General features: G+C 35.3%; 1 protein-coding gene across 10 annotated transcripts in view; it reads right to left on the reverse strand.

The window, feature by feature from the left end:
- Positions 1–23,178, reverse strand: part of THOC2 (THO complex subunit 2) — a 108,577-nt gene that overhangs the window by 50,547 nt on the left and 34,852 nt on the right. For all 10 annotated transcript variants that reach the window (XR_012471346.1, XR_012471347.1, XM_074200206.1 and 7 more), the window contains one exon: positions 2,894–2,935. Coding sequence is in view for 8 of the 10 variants with exons in the window: in XM_074200206.1 (XP_074056307.1) it covers positions 2,894–2,935 (42 nt within the window). In the remaining 2 variants the exon portion in view is untranslated. The remainder of the gene's footprint in view (positions 1–2,893; positions 2,936–23,178) is intronic.

Raw genomic sequence — 23,178 nt, forward strand, 5'->3', positions numbered from 1 at the left:
GGACAAGTCACTTAACCCTATTTACCTCAAGTTATTTATCTGTAAAATAGAGAAGGAAATAGCCCAGTTATCTTTGCCTAGAAAACAATGAATGGGGTCACAAAGACTCTGACACTACTGAAACAACTGAAAAACAACATTTTTCAAGTATATTCAGCTTTGAAACCTTAACTCTCCGAGCCTAACCATTTGACCAACTCATTTCTACAGACACAATATTTTTCAAATCTTTCTACTTGCAAAATTACCACATTATTCAGGTCCTCATCACCTCTTACCAGGACTTTCGCAATAGCTTTATAATTGGCCTCCTTTTCTTAGGACACAACTGTCAAAGTGATTTTTCTTAAATATAGATCTAACTGCATCACTCTCTTATACAATAAATTCTAATAGCTCCCTATTACATATAAACTCCCCTCTGTGGTTTTTAAAACCATTCACAACTTGGCCTGAGCCTATTCTTCCAGTCTTATTATATTCTGATGACTTCTTCCGCACACACCAAGCTCAAGTTAAACTGGTTTTATCAGTTTTTCACCAGAAGCAGTCTACAATCTCCCTTGTTGGAACTAAGCATCCTCTGCATAGGAATGTATTTCCTCATCCCTTCCTTTGATAATATACTATTTCTTCTGATAATATACTAGTTCAAGACTGAACTAAAGTACTATCTTCTACAAAAGAAGTCTATCAGGATACTCCACATACTAATCATAATATACACATATCATAATACTGCAATAATCCACAATTTCCCAAATTGCCCTGTATTGTGTATATTCTTAATAACTGCCTAGCTGTGTGACCCTGGGCAAGTCACTTAACCCCATTGCCTTAAATAAAAGTTAAAAAGAAATTTAAAAAAAAGAAATAAGCAGCAATAATACTCTTTACCCCCTCCCAGGATTAAGTATTTAAATGAAGTTAAGACCATAAATGATGTTTTGATTTAAAGTTTGACCAATCTAAAATGATTACTAAAGAAATTATGTATTAAGTTGAATTACTCATTGTCTCTACAAGCATTCCAAAAGCTAGGTGCAACTAGAAAATAGCAACAATCTGGATAACTGACAGTAACCATTTACACTTTATATGCTAAACATTAGTGTAAGAAAAGTCAAATCTAATGAAGAGAAAATGTATAATGGTTTATTCCAACATAAGCTTACTTGATACAGGAAAATACTGAACAAAAGCAAAGTTCAAAGGAGATTTATCTATTTTTTCAAAATAATTCTTTAAACGAAAACAGCAACCTTACTTAACTGTTCAAAATGTGTTAAACATGTTTCAAAAAAAATTTGCAGGAGAAAGCTTAAGGAAAAAATAGAAGTTATTAACTTCCATACTGAAAGGTTAGAGAAAAGTGATACCGGGGCGGCTAGGTGGCGCAGTGGATAGAGCACCAGCCCTGGAGTCAGGAGTACCTGAGTTCAAATCTGAGCTCAGACACACCTAGCTGTGTGGCCTTGGGCAAGCCGCTTAACCCCATTTGCCTTGCAAAATCCTTAAAAAAAAAAGTATGATGTAACCCTAATATGAATTTCAAATTAAATTGATTAACAAAATATGAATTGAAGCCTAGAGAGTTGATACTATTAGTAATGTCTGTCCAAATTCTCCCATGGTAGTAAGAGAAAGGAATAAAGGAATAAAGAAACAAAGGAGCAAAGGAGCACGACATTACTCTGCTCTGAATTTGAGTTTCAGTCAGATTCCAGATCTGACATGGCATGGTGATAAAGTACAAGTCAGAAAACATATCCTCCCCAGCTGATATATGGCCTTGGACACTTTCTGTGTGTCACTTAACCCTGTTTGTCTCAATTTACTCATCTGTAAAATGAGATGGAGAAGAAAATGTCAGATCACTCCAGAATCTTGACCAAGAAAATCCCAGATGGAATCACAAACAGTTGGACATGATTAAAAAGTGACTGAACAATTAATAGATGCCAAATACAAAGAACAAGAGGAAAGACATGATCATGTTCCATCCATACCAATTCTAGATGGGGAAAGCTTAAATAAACAGTTAATGAAAAGAAAGGTGACAACCTGAAAGATATGGCCAAAACATCTGTAGGAATTACTGGAAACAGCAAAATACATTTTGTTCAATTAATTGCTCTTATTTTAAACAGATTCCTACGTTCTTTTAAACATGTTACAAATGAAATTGTTCTAAACTTTCATGGGAATTAGTTTTATATGGTACATAATTGTATTTTGGTAATAACTTTTAAAAATATAACTATTACCTATTTGCCTCCTGTCTGGAGATAGGTGCAAGACAGGTTATAACAATGAAAGTTGCAAGGGTGCCACCTAAGGATACCTTAATCAAATTTTAGACTTCTCATAGTTGGATCCCCCCAAAAGTTACAATTATACAAAAGAAATTCATTACTCGTCCATCAAATGAAAAGATGCTACCAATGAATTTTAAATTATCTCTCACACAGCTTTTCAGAAATAGTTATGTAAAACAAGATATACTTATCTTTGTCAAAGGAGAATAGAATCTCCACCCCAACCCTGTCAACAGTATCCTCCTCTATTTTTAGAGCATTCCTTCATCTCCCTCTTTTACCCACCTAATTTTCCTATTATTTTTCCACATTCTCCCATCCATATTAGACAAAGTATATTTTTTCAAACAAAAAGAATGATGCTTTATAACTCCACCCTTCTCAACCTCACAGATGAGCATGCTAATCTAAAATAGCTCAGTTTGTAAGCTCTTCTGAAAAATGATATTTGATAAACAGTTGATATTAAAAAATTATAGAGCATTTTGCCACATATGGCTCAAAATAAAAATTTTCTACCTGCTGTTATGTCTAGCCAAAATATTAGATGTCATTATGTTTTCGTAGATTCTTACCATTCTGTCTTTTTCTTCTGGTTTGTTCCCTTCAGTCTGAAACTAAAAAGACAGACAAAAAATTAAAACTAAGTATAAATTGTTTCTATTAACTGCATCTTAATTAGTTCTTGTTTTATATCATATTAAGTGTTAGTCAATACCCTGAAGTATTTGCTTGCTTCATTCTTTCCATATGCACCCAAAGGAATTTTAAGAATGCCCAGGTAAGAGTACAATCAGGAAATTTCTGAATTAGAAATTTCCCCTTCAGAGATGATAAGGGCAATGTTAACAAGAAGAAAACCAAATTGCTAATATCATAAATGAAAAAAGGTGAACTCACCACTAATGAGGAAATTAAAGCAATAACTCAGAAATATTTTGCCCAACTCTATGCCAATAAATTTGATAATCTAAGTGAAATGGATGAATATTTACAAAAATATAAGTTGCCCAGATTAAATGAAAAGGAGATCAAATACCTATCTCAGAAAAAGAAATTCAATAAGCCATCATTGAACCCCCTAAAAAAAATCTCCAGGGCCTGATGGATTCACAAGTGAATTCTATCAAACATTTAAGGAACAACTGGTTCGAATTCTATATAAACTCTTTGGAAAAATACGTGAAGACGGAACTGTTTTTATGACACCAATATGGTACTGTTACCTAAACCAGGAAGAGTTAAAACAGAAAGAAAATTATAGACTTATCTCCCTGATGAATATAGATGCAAAAATCCTAAATAAAATCTTAGCAAAACGACTACAACAAGCTATCTCTAGGATAATATAATATGACCAAGTAGGATTTATCCCAGGAATGCAGGGTTGGTTCAATATTAGGGAAACTGTTAGTATCATGAATTATATCAACAAACCTATCAGAAATCATATGAAACATATGATTATATCAATAGATGCTGAAAAAGCTTTTGACAAAATACAGCATCCATTCCGATTAAAAACACTAGAGAGCATAGGAATAAATGGACTGTTCCTTAGAATAATAAAATAAATATTCTATCTTAAGTAGCCCATTTTAAAAATAAAAAACATTTCAACTCTCACATTTCTAAACTTCACAATACCTAGACTATTTTATTCAAAATCCTAGAACAAGTTCTAGCCAGCACAATAATTAAGTGGCATAATATCCAAAACTTAATTCAATGTTATTTTCTGGTGAAAAGATGAAAGGGAGGAGGGAGAATGTTAAACATGATGATCACATTAATACTAAATTATAGAAACCAATCTGAAGAAATTGTATACAAGAATCCTAAATGGAAAGAAAAAAAAAATGGAAAAAGCTAGGAAAAAAGTTAAGTGCCCTTTCACAAAGGAACAATTAAATAGAATTGTGATCTATGCCATGGAATATTACTGTACCATAAGAACACATAAACATGAGCAATTCAGAGAAATATAGGAATATTTATGACTTGATTCAGTAATAAAAAAACTGAACCAGTAGAAAAAAATTCACAACTACAATAATAATAATAATATAAATTAAAAAAGGCAGCTGAATTCAGATTAAAAGCAGTGACTAACACTTGTTTGAGAGAAGAGATGATGAAAACACGGTAATATAACTTAGCACCATGCCATGTCTCAAAAATGTAAGAAACTCTTCATAGAAATAGAAATAACTATTGCCCAATGGTCTAGAAACTCGGCTAATTTAAACCCTATTAAAAATGAACATTTGTTAAAAGTATAGAGCTGAGCTTCTCTTCTTCTCCTACTCCTCTCCCCTTTTCCCCTCTCTCCCCTTCACCCTCCTCTCCTTTCCTCCCCTGCCTTCCTCATCCCCTCACTCCCTTCCCATCCCCTCACCTCCTCTCTCCACCTCTCTCCCCCCCTCCCCTCCCCTCTCCAGCAATGGAAAACAGATCAATTAAATAGAAACTTTGTGCCCCCATTGAAAAAGTCTTTGAACTGAAGAGTTTAGAAAGGCTCCTGAGACACACTTTAAAATTGACTTGGACACAGAAGATAACAAGAAAGAGAAAGAAATGAGCAGCCTCGGGTCAATGTCAATGTGGGCTCTCCATCAGATCAAAATCCATCTATAAATTAGCAGATGAATACTAACCAGTGCTCTGAAGCTCAGAGTGGTTAGAGCCATATGGGTCAGGGATCAGATATGAGACCGGATGACTGGATAAGGCCCTGGATGCGAGGCAGTCACTGATTTGCCTAAGATCACACAACTGATAATGAGTGTGCTGTAGTTCTTGAAGAAAGAATGGTGACCAAATTTTTACAAGACTCCTAATATGCATTGAATCCAGAATTGTCCCTTTCATGCACATGCATATTAACATGGAGATGTGTACTATTGCTTCTTTATTCTCCACAAAAAGAATAATCCTGTGCCTTCACTATCTTACTAAGACCAAGAGAAACCACTGAAAAAATGGAGAAGGAAGGATTGCCCACAGGTCCTGGTTTCCTGAATGCAAAGAGGATTGGGCTTGTCTTCTGTGGAAAAGATAATGGCACAGTTGCCCAGAACAGAGCAAAGAGTCAGAGATGAACCTCCTCTCCAGAAAGAAGGCCTAACAGAATGCCAACAGATATGACCTGGGGTCCATGTTGCAGTCCTTAATATCACCAAAGAACTACAGAGTGAGAGTTAGAAGGGAAGATGAAGGTGATTTAGTCAAATACTTCATCTTACATCTTACTAATAAGGAACTAAGCCAGAATTTAAACCTATATTCTCTGATGCTCCTATTTGTCCAAATTCCCACTCTTTTCCAGATATCCTTTTATACTTATTTATATCTTTAAGTTTTTTTATATTATTATCAGAGAATATAACCATCAGCTGATTTTTTTCCATGTCAATAAATCTACATTTAGGGATGTGAATATCGAATCCACACTTGCTCTTCATTGGTCATGAAAATTTCCCAATAAATGGAGAAAAAGAGAAAGAGGGACCTATTTCATGACCATATTAGAAATTCTATGAAGGTAGGGAATATTTCCATTCTGTCCTTGAATCTCTATTTTACTTTCAAATTAAAAATATTTGTTGACTGAAATATTAACTAGCTATGTGACCCTGGGAAAATCATAAACTTTTTGAACCTTAGCTTCCTCATATGTAAAATAAAGGAGTTGGGCTTGATGGCTTCTAAAGTTAAAAAAAAAAAGTATAGAGCTGAGATTCTTATCTTTTTCTTTCCTGGTATCCTGTAACCCTTTGGCAGGCTGGCGTGCCTAAGAATCCCTATTTACAATGTTTTTGGATGCATTAATTTACAAAGAAAAAAAATCATGTGAAAGCTTAACTATATTTGTTTATTTAAAATAAAAAGAAAAAAAGATCACAGGGACCCAGAGTAAGCAACCCTAGGTTAGAATTAGGGTAAATAATGAATGAGATAGAAGGAAATCCAAATTCCAATCCAGTTTTAGATTAGGAAGTTACCCTGGGCAAGTTATTTAATCAATCTGCCTCAGTGTTCTCACCTAACAAAATGGACATAACACCTACCTTTTTTCAGAGTTGATGAGAGAATAAAATGAATTATTTAGCAAACTGCCTGGCACATAGTAGGCACTACATAAATGATGATGATGGTGATGATGATAAAGAAACAATAATTAACACATGATGGGGTCTAGGTGGCACAGTGGATAGAGTACCGGCCCTGTTCAAATCTGGCCTCAAATACTTAATAATGACCTAGCTGTGTGGCCTTGGGCAAGCCACTTAACCCCATTGCCTGGCCAAAAAAAAAAAAACTAAAACTAAATAATAATAATAATAATAATAATAATAATAATAATAATACTTAACACATGTACCAAAATCTATAATTCAATGTCAAAATGTGTACAACTGATTGCAGTCAACAGAATAATATTTTCAAGTAGTTTTTAAATAAAAGGACCCCAAATATTTGTCTAGAGTACAGGTCTGACAACCCTTGCAAGTCTGCAAAAATCAAAATAAATACTTAGACTTTTTAATTTCTAATATAGTAAATATTAGGAGAATACTCAAATATTCAGAGTATAAAAAGGGATGAGGAAATGAAAAAGTTTGATAACAGTTACTAGTCTGGTGAATTTCTCAAGTGTAATTTAAAGCTTTTTCTTACAGCTATTAATATATAGAATGAAAACTAAGACTAGAACTACGAAGTGGTCAAATTATTTTGTATTTTAATTTGCAATTATCTAAGAAAAACAAACCAACTCTCCAGATGCTCTGACCAAGGGATTCCACTAATGGGTAAATATACCCCAAGGAAGTGAGATATAAAGAAAGTTTCAAAACATTCATAACAGCACTCATCTAAGTAACAAAGAATTAGAAATAATATTGGTGGAGAATGGATAAAAAACTGTATCACATTCATGTAATGAAACATACCATAGTAAGAAATAGCATATGAAGGTCTCGGAGAAGCAAGGCAAGGTGGATATGAATTGATAAAGAGTGAAATAAGAACAAAGTAAAAAACACCAAGAACCACAAAAGTCAATCAGTAAAAGGAAGTCAAACTGACTGGAAAAGAATGAAAGGCCCAGAAAAGAGATATAATGAAAAATAAAACCTCCACAGGGAAATGGAAAACTACTACTACAGAAAATTGTCTACACTATAAGATGTGCTTGCCAAATGAGATGATTTTTCTAAACAGCAAAACAAACTTTTTGGTCTCAGAATTCATTAAAACTTAGAATTATTGAGGACCCTTATGTTGATTACATCAATCAATACCACATATTAGGCTAAAATATGGTCAAAATGGATATATGAAGGTGATTTCATAAACAAATTAGAAAAGCAAGAAATAGTTGACCTATCAGATTTATGAACAAGCAAGAGACAGAGATTATAAAATGCAAAATGGATAATTTTGATTACAATAAATTAAACCTTTTTGCACAAACAAAACCAAAGTAAGCAAGATTAGAAGGAAAGCAGAAACCTAGGAAACAATTTTTACAACTAGTTTTCTGAAAAAGGCCTTTTTTTTCCAGAGAATTGAATCAAATCTATAAGAATACAGGTCATTCCTCAATTGATAAATGGTCAGTTTTCAGATGAAGAAATTAAAGCTATTTATAGTCATATGAAAAAATGCAAATTAAAACAGCTCTAAAGTTCCACCTCACATCCATCAGACTGGCTGATATGACAGAAAACAAAAATGATAAATGTTAGAGGGCATGTGAGAAATCTGGGATACTAAGGTTTTACTGGTGGAGTTGTGAACTGATCAAACCTTTCTGGAGAGCATTAGGAACTTTGTCCAAAGGATAATACAACCACGAATACCCTTTGATCCAGACCACTATTAGATCTGTATCCCAAAGAGATCACCAAAAAGTTTTAAAAAATACACAGGTACAAAAGTATGTAAAACAACTCTTTTCTTAGTGACAAAGAATTGGAAATTGATGGGATGCCCATCAATTGGGGATTGGCTAAACAAATTGTGAGATGTGAATGTGATAAAACACTATATTCTATAAGAAATCATGAGGGATGGGACTTCAAGAAAAGCCTGGAAAGACTTGAATGAACTGATGCTGAGAAATGAGCAGAACCAGAAGTTTATACACACTACAAACATGGGATAATGATCAACTATGTTGAACTCATTTAATTCAGCAGTGCAATAATCAAAGGCAATGCTAAAAGTCTTGGGATGGAAAATACCATCCATATCCAGAGAAGGAACTGTGGAGCTTAAATGAAGCCCAAAGTCTACTATCTTCAATTTTTAAAAGTTGTCTTATGTATTATGTCATTTGTTTTCTCTAATTTTTTTTTTTTTTTGCTTCCCAGGATGATTCTTCTTTCACAATATGATCAATATTGATCTATGTTCAGCATGGTTATGTATGTAGGGCCTATATCAGCTTGCTTTCTGTGAGGGGCAGGGGAGAGGGAGTAAAATGTAAAACTCTTATCATTGCAAAAGATTGATTGGTGAAAACTACCTTTACAGGTTGTTGGAGAAATGAATAAAATTTTTAAAGCCCTCAAAAAAATTGTTCTATATCATTATTTTATTTTAGTTTTAGTTTTTGCAAAGCAATGGGGTGAAGTGGCTTGCCCAAGGCCACACAGCTAGGTAATTATTAAGTGTCTGAAGCCAGATTTGAACTCAGGTACTGCTGATTACAGGGCCTGGTACTCTATCCACTGAGCCACCTAGCCACCCTCTAAATCACTACTGATTAGAGAAATGTAAATTAAAAACAGAGGTAATATATCACACCTATTAGATTGGCTAACACAGAAGAAAAGAAAATAATAAATGTTGGAGGGGATTTTGGAAAACTGGGATGCTAATGTACTCCTAGAATTGTGAACTGATCCAACCATTCTGGACAACAATTTGGAATTATGCTCAAAGGGCAATAAAACTGCAAACCTTTTGATCCAGCCATACCACTACTAACTCTGTATCTCCCAAAGAGAGTGTGCAAAAGAGAAAAGGAACCACACATACAAAAATATAAAATAAAGCCAGAAAGCAGATTTAGAGACAAAGGATCTGTGTTCAAATACAAGCTATGCCACTTACTATCTGAGACCTTGGGACAGATACTTCCCTAGTTTCCTACTCTGTCAAATGAAGGGATTAGCCTCAAAGGTGTCTTTCAATTCTAAGATCCTTTGCTTAAGTTAGACAGTGGAAGACATTGACTATTAGAACACATAGTTGTCATTTTATCTACAGACAATCTTAATATGGGAATGACAATTATAACTATTCATTAGAAAGAAAACACTTAACAACAGTGAAGGATGAATTGAAAAGAAAAGACAAAGAAAGGAGATTGGAAAGTCAAAGGTAATGAGAGTCTGGATCAATGTGGTAACCAAAGCAAGACACAGGTGGAACAGATGAAAAAGATTCTATAAGGAAAGAAGATGACTCCAAATGCCTGAGTAATTATGAAGATCGTTTAAAAAAAGCACCAACCAAGAAGGAAGATTAAAAGGAAAGATAGATTTGGAGGGAATCAAAGTCGGTGTTGGATAATTTAAGATCATTTGGGAACAACCAAGTAGAAATATCAAGTAGGCAGGTACCAATGTAGGACTTAAACTCAGAGGTCAGACTAGAGATACCAATTTATCTGTATAGAGACAATATATAAAATCAGAGGACTGAAAGGATCACTAAGGTATGGATATAGGAAAATCTGTCACAGCCAAGAACAGAGCCTGGGGGATGGGTAAAAACTTAGGGAAACAAAGAAAAAGGCAAAACTGAAGTTCTCAAAGTAGAGTATAAGCCAAGAAGTGACAGCATCAAATCATAGTTAACCATGTCAAATAGAACAAACTTTGAAGAGGATAAAGAATAGTGGATTTTGTTGACAGATACTATGGTTATCAAGGGTCTTTTAAAAAATAATTTCATTAGAGTGGTGGGGAGACAAGTCACATTACAAAAGAATGAGATAGGAGAGAGAATTTTTTTTTTCTTAATGGGGGGAAAAAGTAAGACTACCCTTTCTATAAATTCGGTCATAAAAGAGAAAGAAGAAATCAGACAATAGTTTGAGAGGGCAAGCTTAACAGGGAAAAGTTAGCGTTCTTTGTTTTTATTTTTAAAATTAGAGTAAACCTTAACAAATTTGTAAGTAAATGGTAAGGAACTAATAGAACAGGGAAAAAATGGGAAGGTACAAAATCAAGTTGCAAATTAAGTGATCTAAGAAAGGAGGATAATCACATCCTGAGTATAAGCCAAAAGGAGAGTCAAAGACATGTAACTTTTGAAGTATGGAGAAGAACTGAGGGAACTCATGACGTCTTTATTCTAATCAGTAAAGTCAGGCAAGGTCATATGATGGGTGACTAGCTTCATACAAGGCTTTGAAAACAGTGAAGCTTATATTCCTAGAAAAATAGGCATTTAAATCTTCATGAAAATTCATCCTAAAACATTTCTGACACAGGAAAAAAAATCACAAGCTAATAAAGAATCAGAAATAGTCAAAGAAATAAATAACACCAAGAGCCAGTCTCAGAAAGACAAAGGGTTCAAAGGATAGGAACAATTTTCAAAAACTTTGCAAGTTAGAATCGACCACATGAAATAATGCTCCACTTCATATTAAACAATTCAATAATTACACATTAAAACAATGAGGAAGTTTTATCTCATACCCTAAAAAATAGGAAGGAAAATCACAAAATTGCCATAGCAAAAACTGGAAAGGATATAGGCAAACAGGTACAATGCTAGTCAAACTTCCATATCCTTTCATCCAGTACCCATTGTCCCCAAGGAAGACAAAGTTCCAGCACAAACCAATATTCACAGGACCACTCTTTCTAGTAGCAAAAAACTAGAAAACCAAAACGGGTGACCATGGATAGTGTGTGTGTCTGTGTGTGTGTGTGTGTGTGTGTGTGTTAGAAAAATATAATGGTGTGTAATTGTGTGGTAAGAAATAACAAATTTGATAAATTAAAAGAACGCAGAGTGAAATAAGTAAAATAATACAAATGTATTACATGTAAAAAAATAAATGGAAAAATTCTCATTTCAAACCCCCAGTACTTGGAAAACCAAGGAAGGTTCTAGGAAAGAGATAATGAAACATATCTCCTTCCTTTATTGCAGAGGCAGGAGACTTTAAAGGCAAAATGTTTTATATATTGTCAGATAGGTCACTGTAGGAAAGACAATGTCTTGTGCTTCACTATTTTTCCTTGACACAGGAGAGTGTTCAATCTAGGGTGTTTTTTTCTGGCCAGAAATGTCTGGTATAATGAAAAAAAGCTATTAATAAAACATTTCAAGTTCAACTGTACCAAAACTGAAGAGGTTAAAAAAGCTACTTAAGAAAATTTTAATATATTTATCATAACCAAATATTTATGTTATAACACAACTTTAACTGAAGTTAAATAGATAAAAACTTAATTACTGACTACATAAAAATTAACTACCTTAACTGTTGGTTTCTCCATGATTCTACTAAAACATATATATGATCTAGCTTTAAAAAAAAGGCATTTACGTCAGGACTGAGTTTGATACAGAAACAAAGAATATCAAAACTAGAAGGATCCTGAAGATCATCCAGTCCAGTGGAAAAACTGAATTTAGAATTCAATTCTACACTTACTGTTTTTTTCTAACTTATACCATATCATATCTAAACTAAGTACCATAAAATAAACTAGTACCAGGATTCAGGCTTTACAAATTAGTGATCAAGCATTTAATCTATGAAAAATAAAAAGGAGGGCAACCCATCAAACAAAGTCTGATCAGAGTCAGCAGCAGTGTCTGAGATATCTCAGCTATCTCCAGGTATCAAGGAGACTCAAGAGAGAACAACAGGCCAATATGACCAGAAAGGATAATGATCATTGCTGGAAGGGTTGTGGGAATCTGTGACACTATTACATTGTTAGTGGAGCTGTAAACTCATCCAACCTTTCAGGAGAGCAGTTTGGAACTACATCCAAAGGGCAACAAAAATGTACATTACCCTTGGATCCAGCAATACCACTCCTGGGGTCTATACCCTGAAGAGATGATGAAAAACAGTAAAAACATCACTTGTACAAAAATGTTCATAGCAACCATGTTTGTGGTGACAAAGAATTGGAAATGCAGTAAATGTCCTTCAATTGGGGAATGGCTTAACAAACTGTGGTATATGTATGTCATGGAACACTATTCTATTAGAAACCAGGAGAGATGGGAATTCAGGGAAGCCTGGAGGAATTTCATGAACTGATGCTAAGTGAGATGAGCAGAACCAGAAAAACCCTGTATACCCTAACAAGCAACATGTGGGTGATGATCGACCTTGATGGATTCACTCAATCCATCAGTACAAAAATCAGGGACAATTTTGGGCTGTCTGCAAAGAAGAACGCCATCTGTATCCAGAGAAAGAATTGTGGAGCTTGAACAAAGACTATTACCTTCAATTTAGAAAAACAACCTGTTATGTAATTTTGTGATCTCGTTTATACTTTATTTTTCTTCCTTAAGGGTATGATTTCCTCTCTAATCACATTCAGCTGTGATCAATGTATACCATGGAAACAATGTAAAGACTGACAAATTACCTGCTGTGGGGGTGGGGGAGGTGAGTAAGGTCAGGGGAAAAATTTTAAAACTCAAAATAAATAAAATCTTTAAAAAACAAACAACAAACAAATAAATTTCCCAGGCAGAAAAAAAAAGGTAATTTTCCCAGGGTCACACAGCTACTAAGTGTTTGAGCCTGAGTTTGAACTCAGTGCTTCCTGACTCCAGGGCTGGTAGTCTGTCTATTAAACTTTTGCCTAATTATTTGTTGGTGTAATTGTCTTCCTTGGTCTTCCAAGGTGTTTTATTTTTATGTAATTAATAATATGATTCTGGGAAAATGTCCCTAGTGAGTTAGAAAAAGTTGTAAGTAAATTCATTTGGAGAAATAAAAAGTCAAGGATTTCCAGGGATTCAATGAAAAAAAGTACAAAAGAGGGTGGCTTACTCTGACCAGATCTAAAATTATATTATAAAGCATCAGTCATCAAAACTGTCTGATATTGGCTAAGACATAGAGTGGTGAACCAAGTGGAATAGACTAGGTGTAATAGCAGGAAACAATTATAGTAATCTGTTTGATAAACCCAAAGAGTCCAGCTATCGGATAAAAACTCTCTTCGATAAAACCTGCTGCGAAAATTGGAAGTTAGTAGGAAAGAAACTTGGATTAGACCAACACCTCACACCCTATCCCGAAATAAGATCCAAATGGATACAGGATTTAGACATAAAAAATAATACTAAAAGCAAACTGGAAGGTCAAGGACTAGTTTACCTGTCAGATCTATGGAAAGGGAAGCACTTCATGACTAAGGAAGAGATGGAGAACATCACTAAAAACAAACTAGATGATTTTTTGGATTACATTAAAGTAAAAAGCTTTTGCACAGGCAAAACCACTGTAACCAAGATCAAAGGAAATGTAGTAAACTGGGAAACAATCTTTACAACTAATGTTTCTGACAAAGGAATCATTTCTAAAATATACAGAGAATTGAGCCAAATTTTTTAAAAAAACAAGCCATTCCCCAATTGACAGATGGTCAAAAGATATGCAAAGGCAATATACACATGAGGAGATCAAAGCAATTCATAGCCATATGAAAAATTGTTCTAAATCATTACTTATTAGAGAAATGCAAATTAAAGCTTCTCTGAGGTACCACCTCACACCTCTCAGACTGGCCAATGTGACCAGAAAGGACAATGATGATTGTTGAAAGGGTTGTGGGAACATTGGTGGTGGAGCTGTGAATTCATCCCATCTTTCTGCAGAGCAATTGGGAACTACACCCAAAGAGCATCAAAAATGTGCATACCCTTTGAGCCAGCAATACCACTACTGGGTCTATGCCCTGAAGAGATGATGAAAAAGGGTTAAAAACATCACTTGCGCAAAAATATTAATATCAGCCCTGTTTGTGGTGGCAAAGAATTGGAAATCAATTAAATGTCCTTCAATTAGAGAATGGCTTAGCAAACTGTGGTATATGTATGTCATGGAACACTATTCTATTAGAAACCAGGAGAGATGGGAATTCAGGGAAGCCTGGAGGGATTTGCATGAACTGATGCTAAGTGAGATGAGCAGAACCAGAAAAACCCTGTATACCCTAACAGCGACATGCGGGTGATGATCAACCTTGATGGATTCACTCAATCCATCAGTACAAAAATCAGGGACAATTTTGGGCTGTCTGCAATGGAGAACGCCATCTGTATCCAGAGAAAGAATTGTGGAGCTTGAACAAAGGCCAAAGACTATTACCTTCAATTTAGAAAAACAACCTGTTATGTAATTTTGTGATCTCGTTTATACTTTATTTTTCTTCCTTAAGGGTATGATTTCCTCTCTAATCACATTCAGCTGTGATCAATGTATACCATGGAAACAATGTAAAGACTGACAAATTACCTGCTGTGGGGGTGTGGGAGGTGAGTAAGGTCAGGGGAAAAATTTTAAAACTCAAAATAAATAAAATCTTTAAAAAACAAACAACAAACAAATAAATTTCCCAGGCAGAAAAAAAAAGGTAATTTTCCCAGGGTCACACAGCTACTAAGTGTTTGAGCCTGAGTTTGAACTCAGTGCTTCCTGACTCCAGGGCTGGTAGTCTGTCTATTAAACTTTTGCCTAATTATTTGTTGGTGTAATTGTCTTCCTTGGTCTTCCAAGGTGTTTTATTTTTATGTAATTAATAATATGATTCTGGGAAAATGTCCCTAGTGAGTTAGAAAAAGTTGCAAGTAAATTCATATGGAGAAATAAAAAGTCAAGGATTTCCAGGAATTCAATGAAAAAAGTACAAAAGAGGGTGGCTTACTCTGACCAGATCTAAAATTATATTATAAAGCATCAGTCATCAAAACTGTCTGATATTGGCTAAGACATAGAGTGGTGAACCAAGTGGAATAGACTAGGTGTAATAGCAGGAAACAATTATAGTAATCTGCTGTTTGATAAACCCAAAGAGTCCAGCTATCGGATAAAAACTCTCTTCGATAAAACCTGCTGCGAAAATTGGAAGTTAGTACGAAAGAAACTTGGATTAGACCAACACCTCACACCCTATCCCGAAATAAGATCCAAATGGATACAGGATTTAGACATAAAAAATAATACTATAAGCAAACTAGAAGGTCAAGGACTAGTTTACTGTCAGATCTATGGAAAGGGAAGCACTTCATGACTAAGGAAGAGATGGAGAACATCTAAAAACCTAGATGATTTTTTGGATTACATTAAAGTAAAAAGCTTTTGCACAGGCAAAATCACTGTAACCAATTTGGGATCAAAAGAAATGTAGTAAATGGGAATACAATCTTTATCAACTAATGTTTCTGACAAAGGAATCATTTCTAAAATATACAGAGAATTGAGCCAAATTTAATTTAGAAAAACAAGCCATATCCCCAATTGACAGATGGTCAAAGGATATGCAAAGGCAATATACAGATGAGGAGATCAAAGCAATTCATAGCCATATGAAAAATTGTTCTAAATCATTACTTAAGAGATATGCAAATTAAAGCTTCTCTGAGGTCACCTTCACACCTCTCAGACTGGATTAATGTGACCAGAAAGGACAATGATGATTGTTGAAAGGGTTGTGGGAACATTGGTGGTGGAGCTGTGAATTCATCCCATCTTTCAGCAGAGCAATTGGGAACTACACCCAAAGAGCATCAAAAATGTGCATACCCTTTGAGCCAGCAATACCACTACTGGGTCTATGCCCTGAAGAGATGATGAAAAAGGGTTAAAAAACATCACTTGCGCAAAAATATTAATATCAGCCCTGTTTGTGGTGGCAAAGAATTGGAAATCAATTAAATGTCCTTCAATTAGAGAATGGCTTAGCAAACTGTGGTATATGTATGTCATGGAACACTATTCTATTAGAAACCAGGAGAGATGGGAATTCAGGGAAGCCTGGAGGGATTTGCATGAACTGATGCTAAGTGAGATGAGCAGAACCAGAAAAACCCTGTATACCCTAACAGCGACATGCGGGTGATGATCAACCTTGATGGATTCACTCAATCCATCAGTACAAAAATCAGGGACAATTTTGGGCTGTCTGCAATGGAGAACGCCATCTGTATCCAGAGAAAGAATTGTGGAGCTTGAACAAAGGCCAAAGACTATTACCTTCAATTTAGAAAAACAACCTGTTATGTAATTTTGTGATCTCGTTTATACTTTATTTTTCTTCCTTAAGGGTATGATTTCCTCTCTAATCACATTCAGCTGTGATCAATGTATACCATGGAAACAATGTAAAGACTGACAAATTACCTGCTGTGGGGGTGGGGGAGGTGAGTAAGGTCAGGGGAAAAATTTTAAAACTCAAAATAAATAAAATCTTTAAAAAACAAACAACAAACAAATAAATTTCCCAGGCAGAAAAAAAAAAGGTAATTTTCCCAGGGTCACACAGCTACTAAGTGTTTGAGCCTGAGTTTGAACTCAGTGCTTCCTGACTCCAGGGCTGGTAGTCTGTCTATTAAACTTTTGCCTAATTATTTGTTGGTGTAATTGTCTTCCTTGGTCTTCCAAGGTTTTATTTTTATGTAATTAATAATATGATTCTGGGAAAATGTCCCTAGTGAGTTAGAAAAAGTTGTAAGTAAATTCATATGGAGAAATAAAAAGTCAAGGATTTCCAGGGATTCAATGAAAAAAAGTACAAAGAGGGTGGCTTACTCTGACCAGATCTAAAATTATATTATAAAGCATCAGTCATCAAAACTGTCTGATATTGGCTAAGACACAGAGTGGTGAACCAAGTGGAATAGACTAGGTGTAATAGCAGGAAACAATTATAGTAATCTGCTGTTTGATAAACCCAAAGAGTCCAGCTATCGGATAAAAACTCTCTTCGATAAAAACTGCTGCGAAAATTGGAAGTTAGTACGAAAGAAACTTGGATTAGACCAACACCTCACACCCTATCCCGAAATAAGATCCAAATGGATACAGGATTTAGACATAAAAAATACTAAAAGCAAACTGGAAGGTCAAGGACTAGTTTACCTGTCAGATCTATGGAAAGGGAAGCACTTCATGACTAAGGAAGAGATGGAGAACATCACTAAAAACAAACTAGATGATTTTTTGGATTACATTAAAGTAAAAAGCTTTTGCACAGGCAAAACCACTGTAACCAAGATCAAAGGAAATGTAGTAAACTGGGAAACAATCTTTACAACTAATGTTTCTGACAAAGGAATCATTTCTAAAATATACAGAGAATTGAGCCAAATTTTTTAAAAAAACAAGCCATTCCCCAATTGACAGATGGTCAAAAGATATGCAAAGGCAATATACACATGAGGAGATCAAAGCAATTCATAGCCATATGAAAAATTGTTCTAAATCATTACTTATTAGAGAAATGCAAATTAAAGCTTCTCTGAGGTACCACCTCACACCTCTCAGACTGGCCAATGTGACCAGAAAGGACAATGATGATTGTTGAAAGGGTTGTGGGAACATTGGTGGTGGAGCTGTGAATTCATCCCATCTTTCTGCAGAGCAATTGGGAACTACACCCAAAGAGCATCAAAAATGTGCATACCCTTTGAGCCAGCAATACCACTACTGGGTCTATGCCCTGAAGAGATGATGAAAAAGGGTTAAAAACATCACTTGCGCAAAAATATTAATATCAGCCCTGTTTGTGGTGGCAAAGAATTGGAAATCAATTAAATGTCCTTCAATTAGAGAATGGCTTAGCAAACTGTGGTATATGTATGTCATGGAACACTATTCTATTAGAAACCAGGAGAGATGGGAATTCAGGGAAGCCTGGAGGGATTTGCATGAACTGATGCTAAGTGAGATGAGCAGAACCAGAAAAACCCTGTATACCCTAACAGCGACATGCGGGTGATGATCAACCTTGATGGATTCACTCAATCCATCAGTACAAAAATCAGGGACAATTTTGGGCTGTCTGCAATGGAGAACGCCATCTGTATCCAGAGAAAGAATTGTGGAGCTTGAACAAAGGCCAAAGACTATTACCTTCAATTTAGAAAAACAACCTGTTATGTAATTTTGTGATCTCGTTTATACTTTATTTTTCTTCCTTAAGGGTATGATTTCCTCTCTAATCACATTCAGCTGTGATCAATGTATACCATGGAAACAATGTAAAGACTGACAAATTACCTGCTGTGGGGGTGTGGGAGGTGAGTAAGGTCAGGGGAAAAATTTTAAAACTCAAAATAAATAAAATCTTTAAAAAACAAACAACAAACAAATAAATTTCCCAGGCAGAAAAAAAAAGGTAATTTTCCCAGGGTCACACAGCTACTAAGTGTTTGAGCCTGAGTTTGAACTCAGTGCTTCCTGACTCCAGGGCTGGTAGTCTGTCTATTAAACTTTTGCCTAATTATTTGTTGGTGTAATTGTCTTCCTTGGTCTTCCAAGGTGTTTTATTTTTATGTAATTAATAATATGATTCTGGGAAAATGTCCCTAGTGAGTTAGAAAAAGTTGCAAGTAAATTCATATGGAGAAATAAAAAGTCAAGGATTTCCAGGGATTCAATGAAAAAAAGTACAAAAGAGGGTGGCTTACTCTGACCAGATCTAAAATTATATTATAAAGCATCAGTCATCAAAACTGTCTGATATTGGCTAAGACATAGAGTGGTGAACCAAGTGGAATAGACTAGGTGTAATAGCAGGAAACAATTATAGTAATCTGCTGTTTGATAAACCCAAAGAGTCCAGCTATCGGATAAAAACTCTCTTCGATAAAACCTGCTGCGAAAATTGGAAGTTAGTACGAAAGAAACTTGGATTAGACCAACACCTCACACCCTATCCCGAAATAAGATCCAAATGGATACAGGATTTAGACATAAAAAATAATACTATAAGCAAACTAGAAGGTCAAGGACTAGTTTACCTGTCAGATCTATGGAAAGGGAAGCACTTCATGACTAAGGAAGAGATGGAGAACATCACTAAAAACAAACTAGATGATTTTTTGGATTACATTAAAGTAAAAAGCTTTTGCACAGGCAAAACCACTGTAACCAAGATCAAAAGAAATGTAGTAAACTGGGAAACAATCTTTACAACTAATGTTTCTGACAAAGGAATCATTTCTAAAATATACAGAGAATTGAGCCAAATTTTTTAAAAAAACAAGCCATTCCCCAATTGACAGATGGTCAAAGGATATGCAAAGGCAATATACAGATGAGGAGATCAAAGCAATTCATAGCCATATGAAAAATTGTTCTAAATCATTACTTATTAGAGAAATGCAAATTAAAGCTTCTCTGAGGTACCACCTCACACCTCTCAGACTGGCCAATGTGACCAGAAAGGACAATGATGATTGTTGAAAGGGTTGTGGGAACATTGGTGGTGGAGCTGTGAATTCATCCCATCTTTCAGCAGAGCAATTGGGAACTACACCCAAAGAGCATCAAAAATGTGCATACCCTTTGAGCCAGCAATACCACTACTGGGTCTATGCCCTGAAGAGATGATGAAAAAGGGTTAAAAACATCACTTGCGCAAAAATATTAATATCAGCCCTGTTTGTGGTGGCAAAGAATTGGAAATCAATTAAATGTCCTTCAATTAGAGAATGGCTTAGCAAACTGTGGTATATGTATGTCATGGAACACTATTCTATTAGAAACCAGGAGAGATGGGAATTCAGGGAAGCCTGGAGGGATTTGCATGAACTGATGCTAAGTGAGATGAGCAGAACCAGAAAAACCCTGTATACCCTAACAGCGACATGCGGGTGATGATCAACCTTGATGGATTCACTCAATCCATCAGTACAAAAATCAGGGACAATTTTGGGCTGTCTGCAATGGAGAACGCCATCTGTATCCAGAGAAAGAATTGTGGAGCTTGAACAAAGGCCAAAGACTATTACCTTCAATTTAGAAAAACAACCTGTTATGTAATTTTGTGATCTCGTTTATACTTTATTTTTCTTCCTTAAGGGTATGATTTCCTCTCTAATCACATTCAGCTGTGATCAATGTATACCATGGAAACAATGTAAAGACTGACAAATTACCTGCTGTGGGGGTGGGGGAGGTGAGTAAGGTCAGGGGAAAAATTTTAAAACTCAAAATAAATAAAATCTTTAAAAAACAAACAACAAACAAATAAATTTCCCAGGCAGAAAAAAAAAGGTAATTTTCCCAGGGTCACACAGCTACTAAGTGTTTGAGCCTGAGTTTGAACTCAGTGCTTCCTGACTCCAGGGCTGGTAGTCTGTCTATTAAACTTTTGCCTAATTATTTGTTGGTGTAATTGTCTTCCTTGGTCTTCCAAGGTTTTATTTTTATGTAATTAATAATATGATTCTGGGAAAATGTCCCTAGTGAGTTAGAAAAAGTTGTAAGTAAATTCATATGGAGAAATAAAAAGTCAAGGATTTCCAGGGATTCAATGAAAAAAAGTACAAAGAGGGTGGCTTACTCTGACCAGATCTAAAATTATATTATAAAGCATCAGTCATCAAAACTGTCTGATATTGGCTAAGACACAGAGTGGTGAACCAAGTGGAATAGACTAGGTGTAATAGCAGGAAACAATTATAGTAATCTGCTGTTTGATAAACCCAAAGAGTCCAGCTATCGGATAAAAACTCTCTTCGATAAAAACTGCTGCGAAAATTGGAAGTTAGTACGAAAGAAACTTGGATTAGACCAACACCTCACACCCTATCCCGAAATAAGATCCAAATGGATACAGGATTTAGACATAAAAAATACTATAAGCAAACTAGAAGGTCAAGGACTAGTTTACCTGTCAGATCTATGGAAAGGGAAGCACTTCATGACTAAGGAAGAGATGGAGAACATCACTAAAAACAAACTAGATGATTTTTTGGATTACATTAAAGTAAAAAGCTTTTGCACAGGCAAAACCACTGTAACCAAGATCAAAAGAAATGTAGTAAACTGGGAAACAATCTTTACAACTAATGTTTCTGACAAAGGAATCATTTCTAAAATATACAGAGAATTGAGCCAAATTTTTAAAAAAAACAAGCCATTCCCCAATTGACAGATGGTCAAAGGATATGCAAAGGCAATATACACATGAGGAGATCAAAGCAATTCATAGCCATATGAAAAATTGTTCTAAATCATTACTTATTAGAGAAATGCAAATTAAAGCTTCTCTGAGGTACCACCTCACACCTCTCAGACTGGCCAATGTGACCAGAAAGGACAATGATGATTGTTGAAAGGGTTGTGGGAACATTGGTGGTGGAGCTGTGAATTCATCCCATCTTTCTGCAGAGCAATTGGGAACTACACCCAAAGAGCATCAAAAATGTGCATACCCTTTGAGCCAGCAATACCACTACTGGGTCTATGCCCTGAAGAGATGATGAAAAAGGGTTAAAAACATCACTTGCGCAAAAATATTAATATCAGCCCTGTTTGTGGTGGCAAAGAATTGGAAATCAATTAAATGTCCTTCAATTAGAGAATGGCTTAGCAAACTGTGGTATATGTATGTCATGGAACACTATTCTATTAGAAACCAGGAGAGATGGGAATTCAGGGAAGCCTGGAGGGATTTGCATGAACTGATGCTAAGTGAGATGAGCAGAACCAGAAAAACCCTGTATACCCTAACAGCGACATGCGGGTGATGATCAACCTTGATGGATTCACTCAATCCATCAGTACAAAAATCAGGGACAATTTTGGGCTGTCTGCAATGGAGAACGCCATCTGTATCCAGAGAAAGAATTGTGGAGCTTGAACAAAGGCCAAAGACTATTACCTTCAATTTAGAAAAACAACCTGTTATGTAATTTTGTGATCTCGTTTATACTTTATTTTTCTTCCTTAAGGGTATGATTTCCTCTCTAATCACATTCAGCTGTGATCAATGTATACCATGGAAACAATGTAAAGACTGACAAATTACCTGCTGTGGGGGTGGGGGAGGTGAGTAAGGTCAGGGGAAAAATTTTAAAACTCAAAATAAATAAAATCTTTAAAAAACAAACAACAAACAAATAAATTTCCCAGGCAGAAAAAAAAAGGTAATTTTCCCAGGGTCACACAGCTACTAAGTGTTTGAGCCTGAGTTTGAACTCAGTGCTTCCTGACTCCAGGGCTGGTAGTCTGTCTATTAAACTTTTGCCTAATTATTTGTTGGTGTAATTGTCTTCCTTGGTCTTCCAAGGTGTTTTATTTTTATGTAATTAATAATATGATTCTGGGAAAATGTCCCTAGTGAGTTAGAAAAAGTTGTAAGTAAATTCATATGGAGAAATAAAAAGTCAAGGATTTCCAGGGATTCAATGAAAAAAGTACAAAAGAGGGTGGCTTACTCTGACCAGATCTAAAATTATATTATAAAGCATCAGTCATCAAAACTGTCTGATATTGGCTAAGACATAGAGTGGTGAACCAAGTGGAATAGACTAGGTGTAATAGCAGGAAACAATTATAGTAATCTGCTGTTTGATAAACCCAAAGAGTCCAGCTATCGGATAAAAACTCTCTTCGATAAAACCTGCTGCGAAAATTGGAAGTTAGTACGAAAGAAACTTGGATTAGACCAACACCTCACACCCTATCCCGAAATAAGATCCAAATGGATACAGGATTTAGACATAAAAAATAATACTATAAGCAAACTGGAAGATCAAGGACTAATTTACTAGTTTACATGCGAGTGATGATCAGCCTTGATGGATTCACTCATTCCATCAGTGCAACAATCAGGGA

The sequence above is a fragment of the Macrotis lagotis genome, chromosome X (genome assembly GCF_037893015.1).
Source record: "Macrotis lagotis isolate mMagLag1 chromosome X, bilby.v1.9.chrom.fasta, whole genome shotgun sequence".
NCBI classification, from domain to species: domain Eukaryota; kingdom Metazoa; phylum Chordata; class Mammalia; order Peramelemorphia; family Peramelidae; genus Macrotis; species Macrotis lagotis.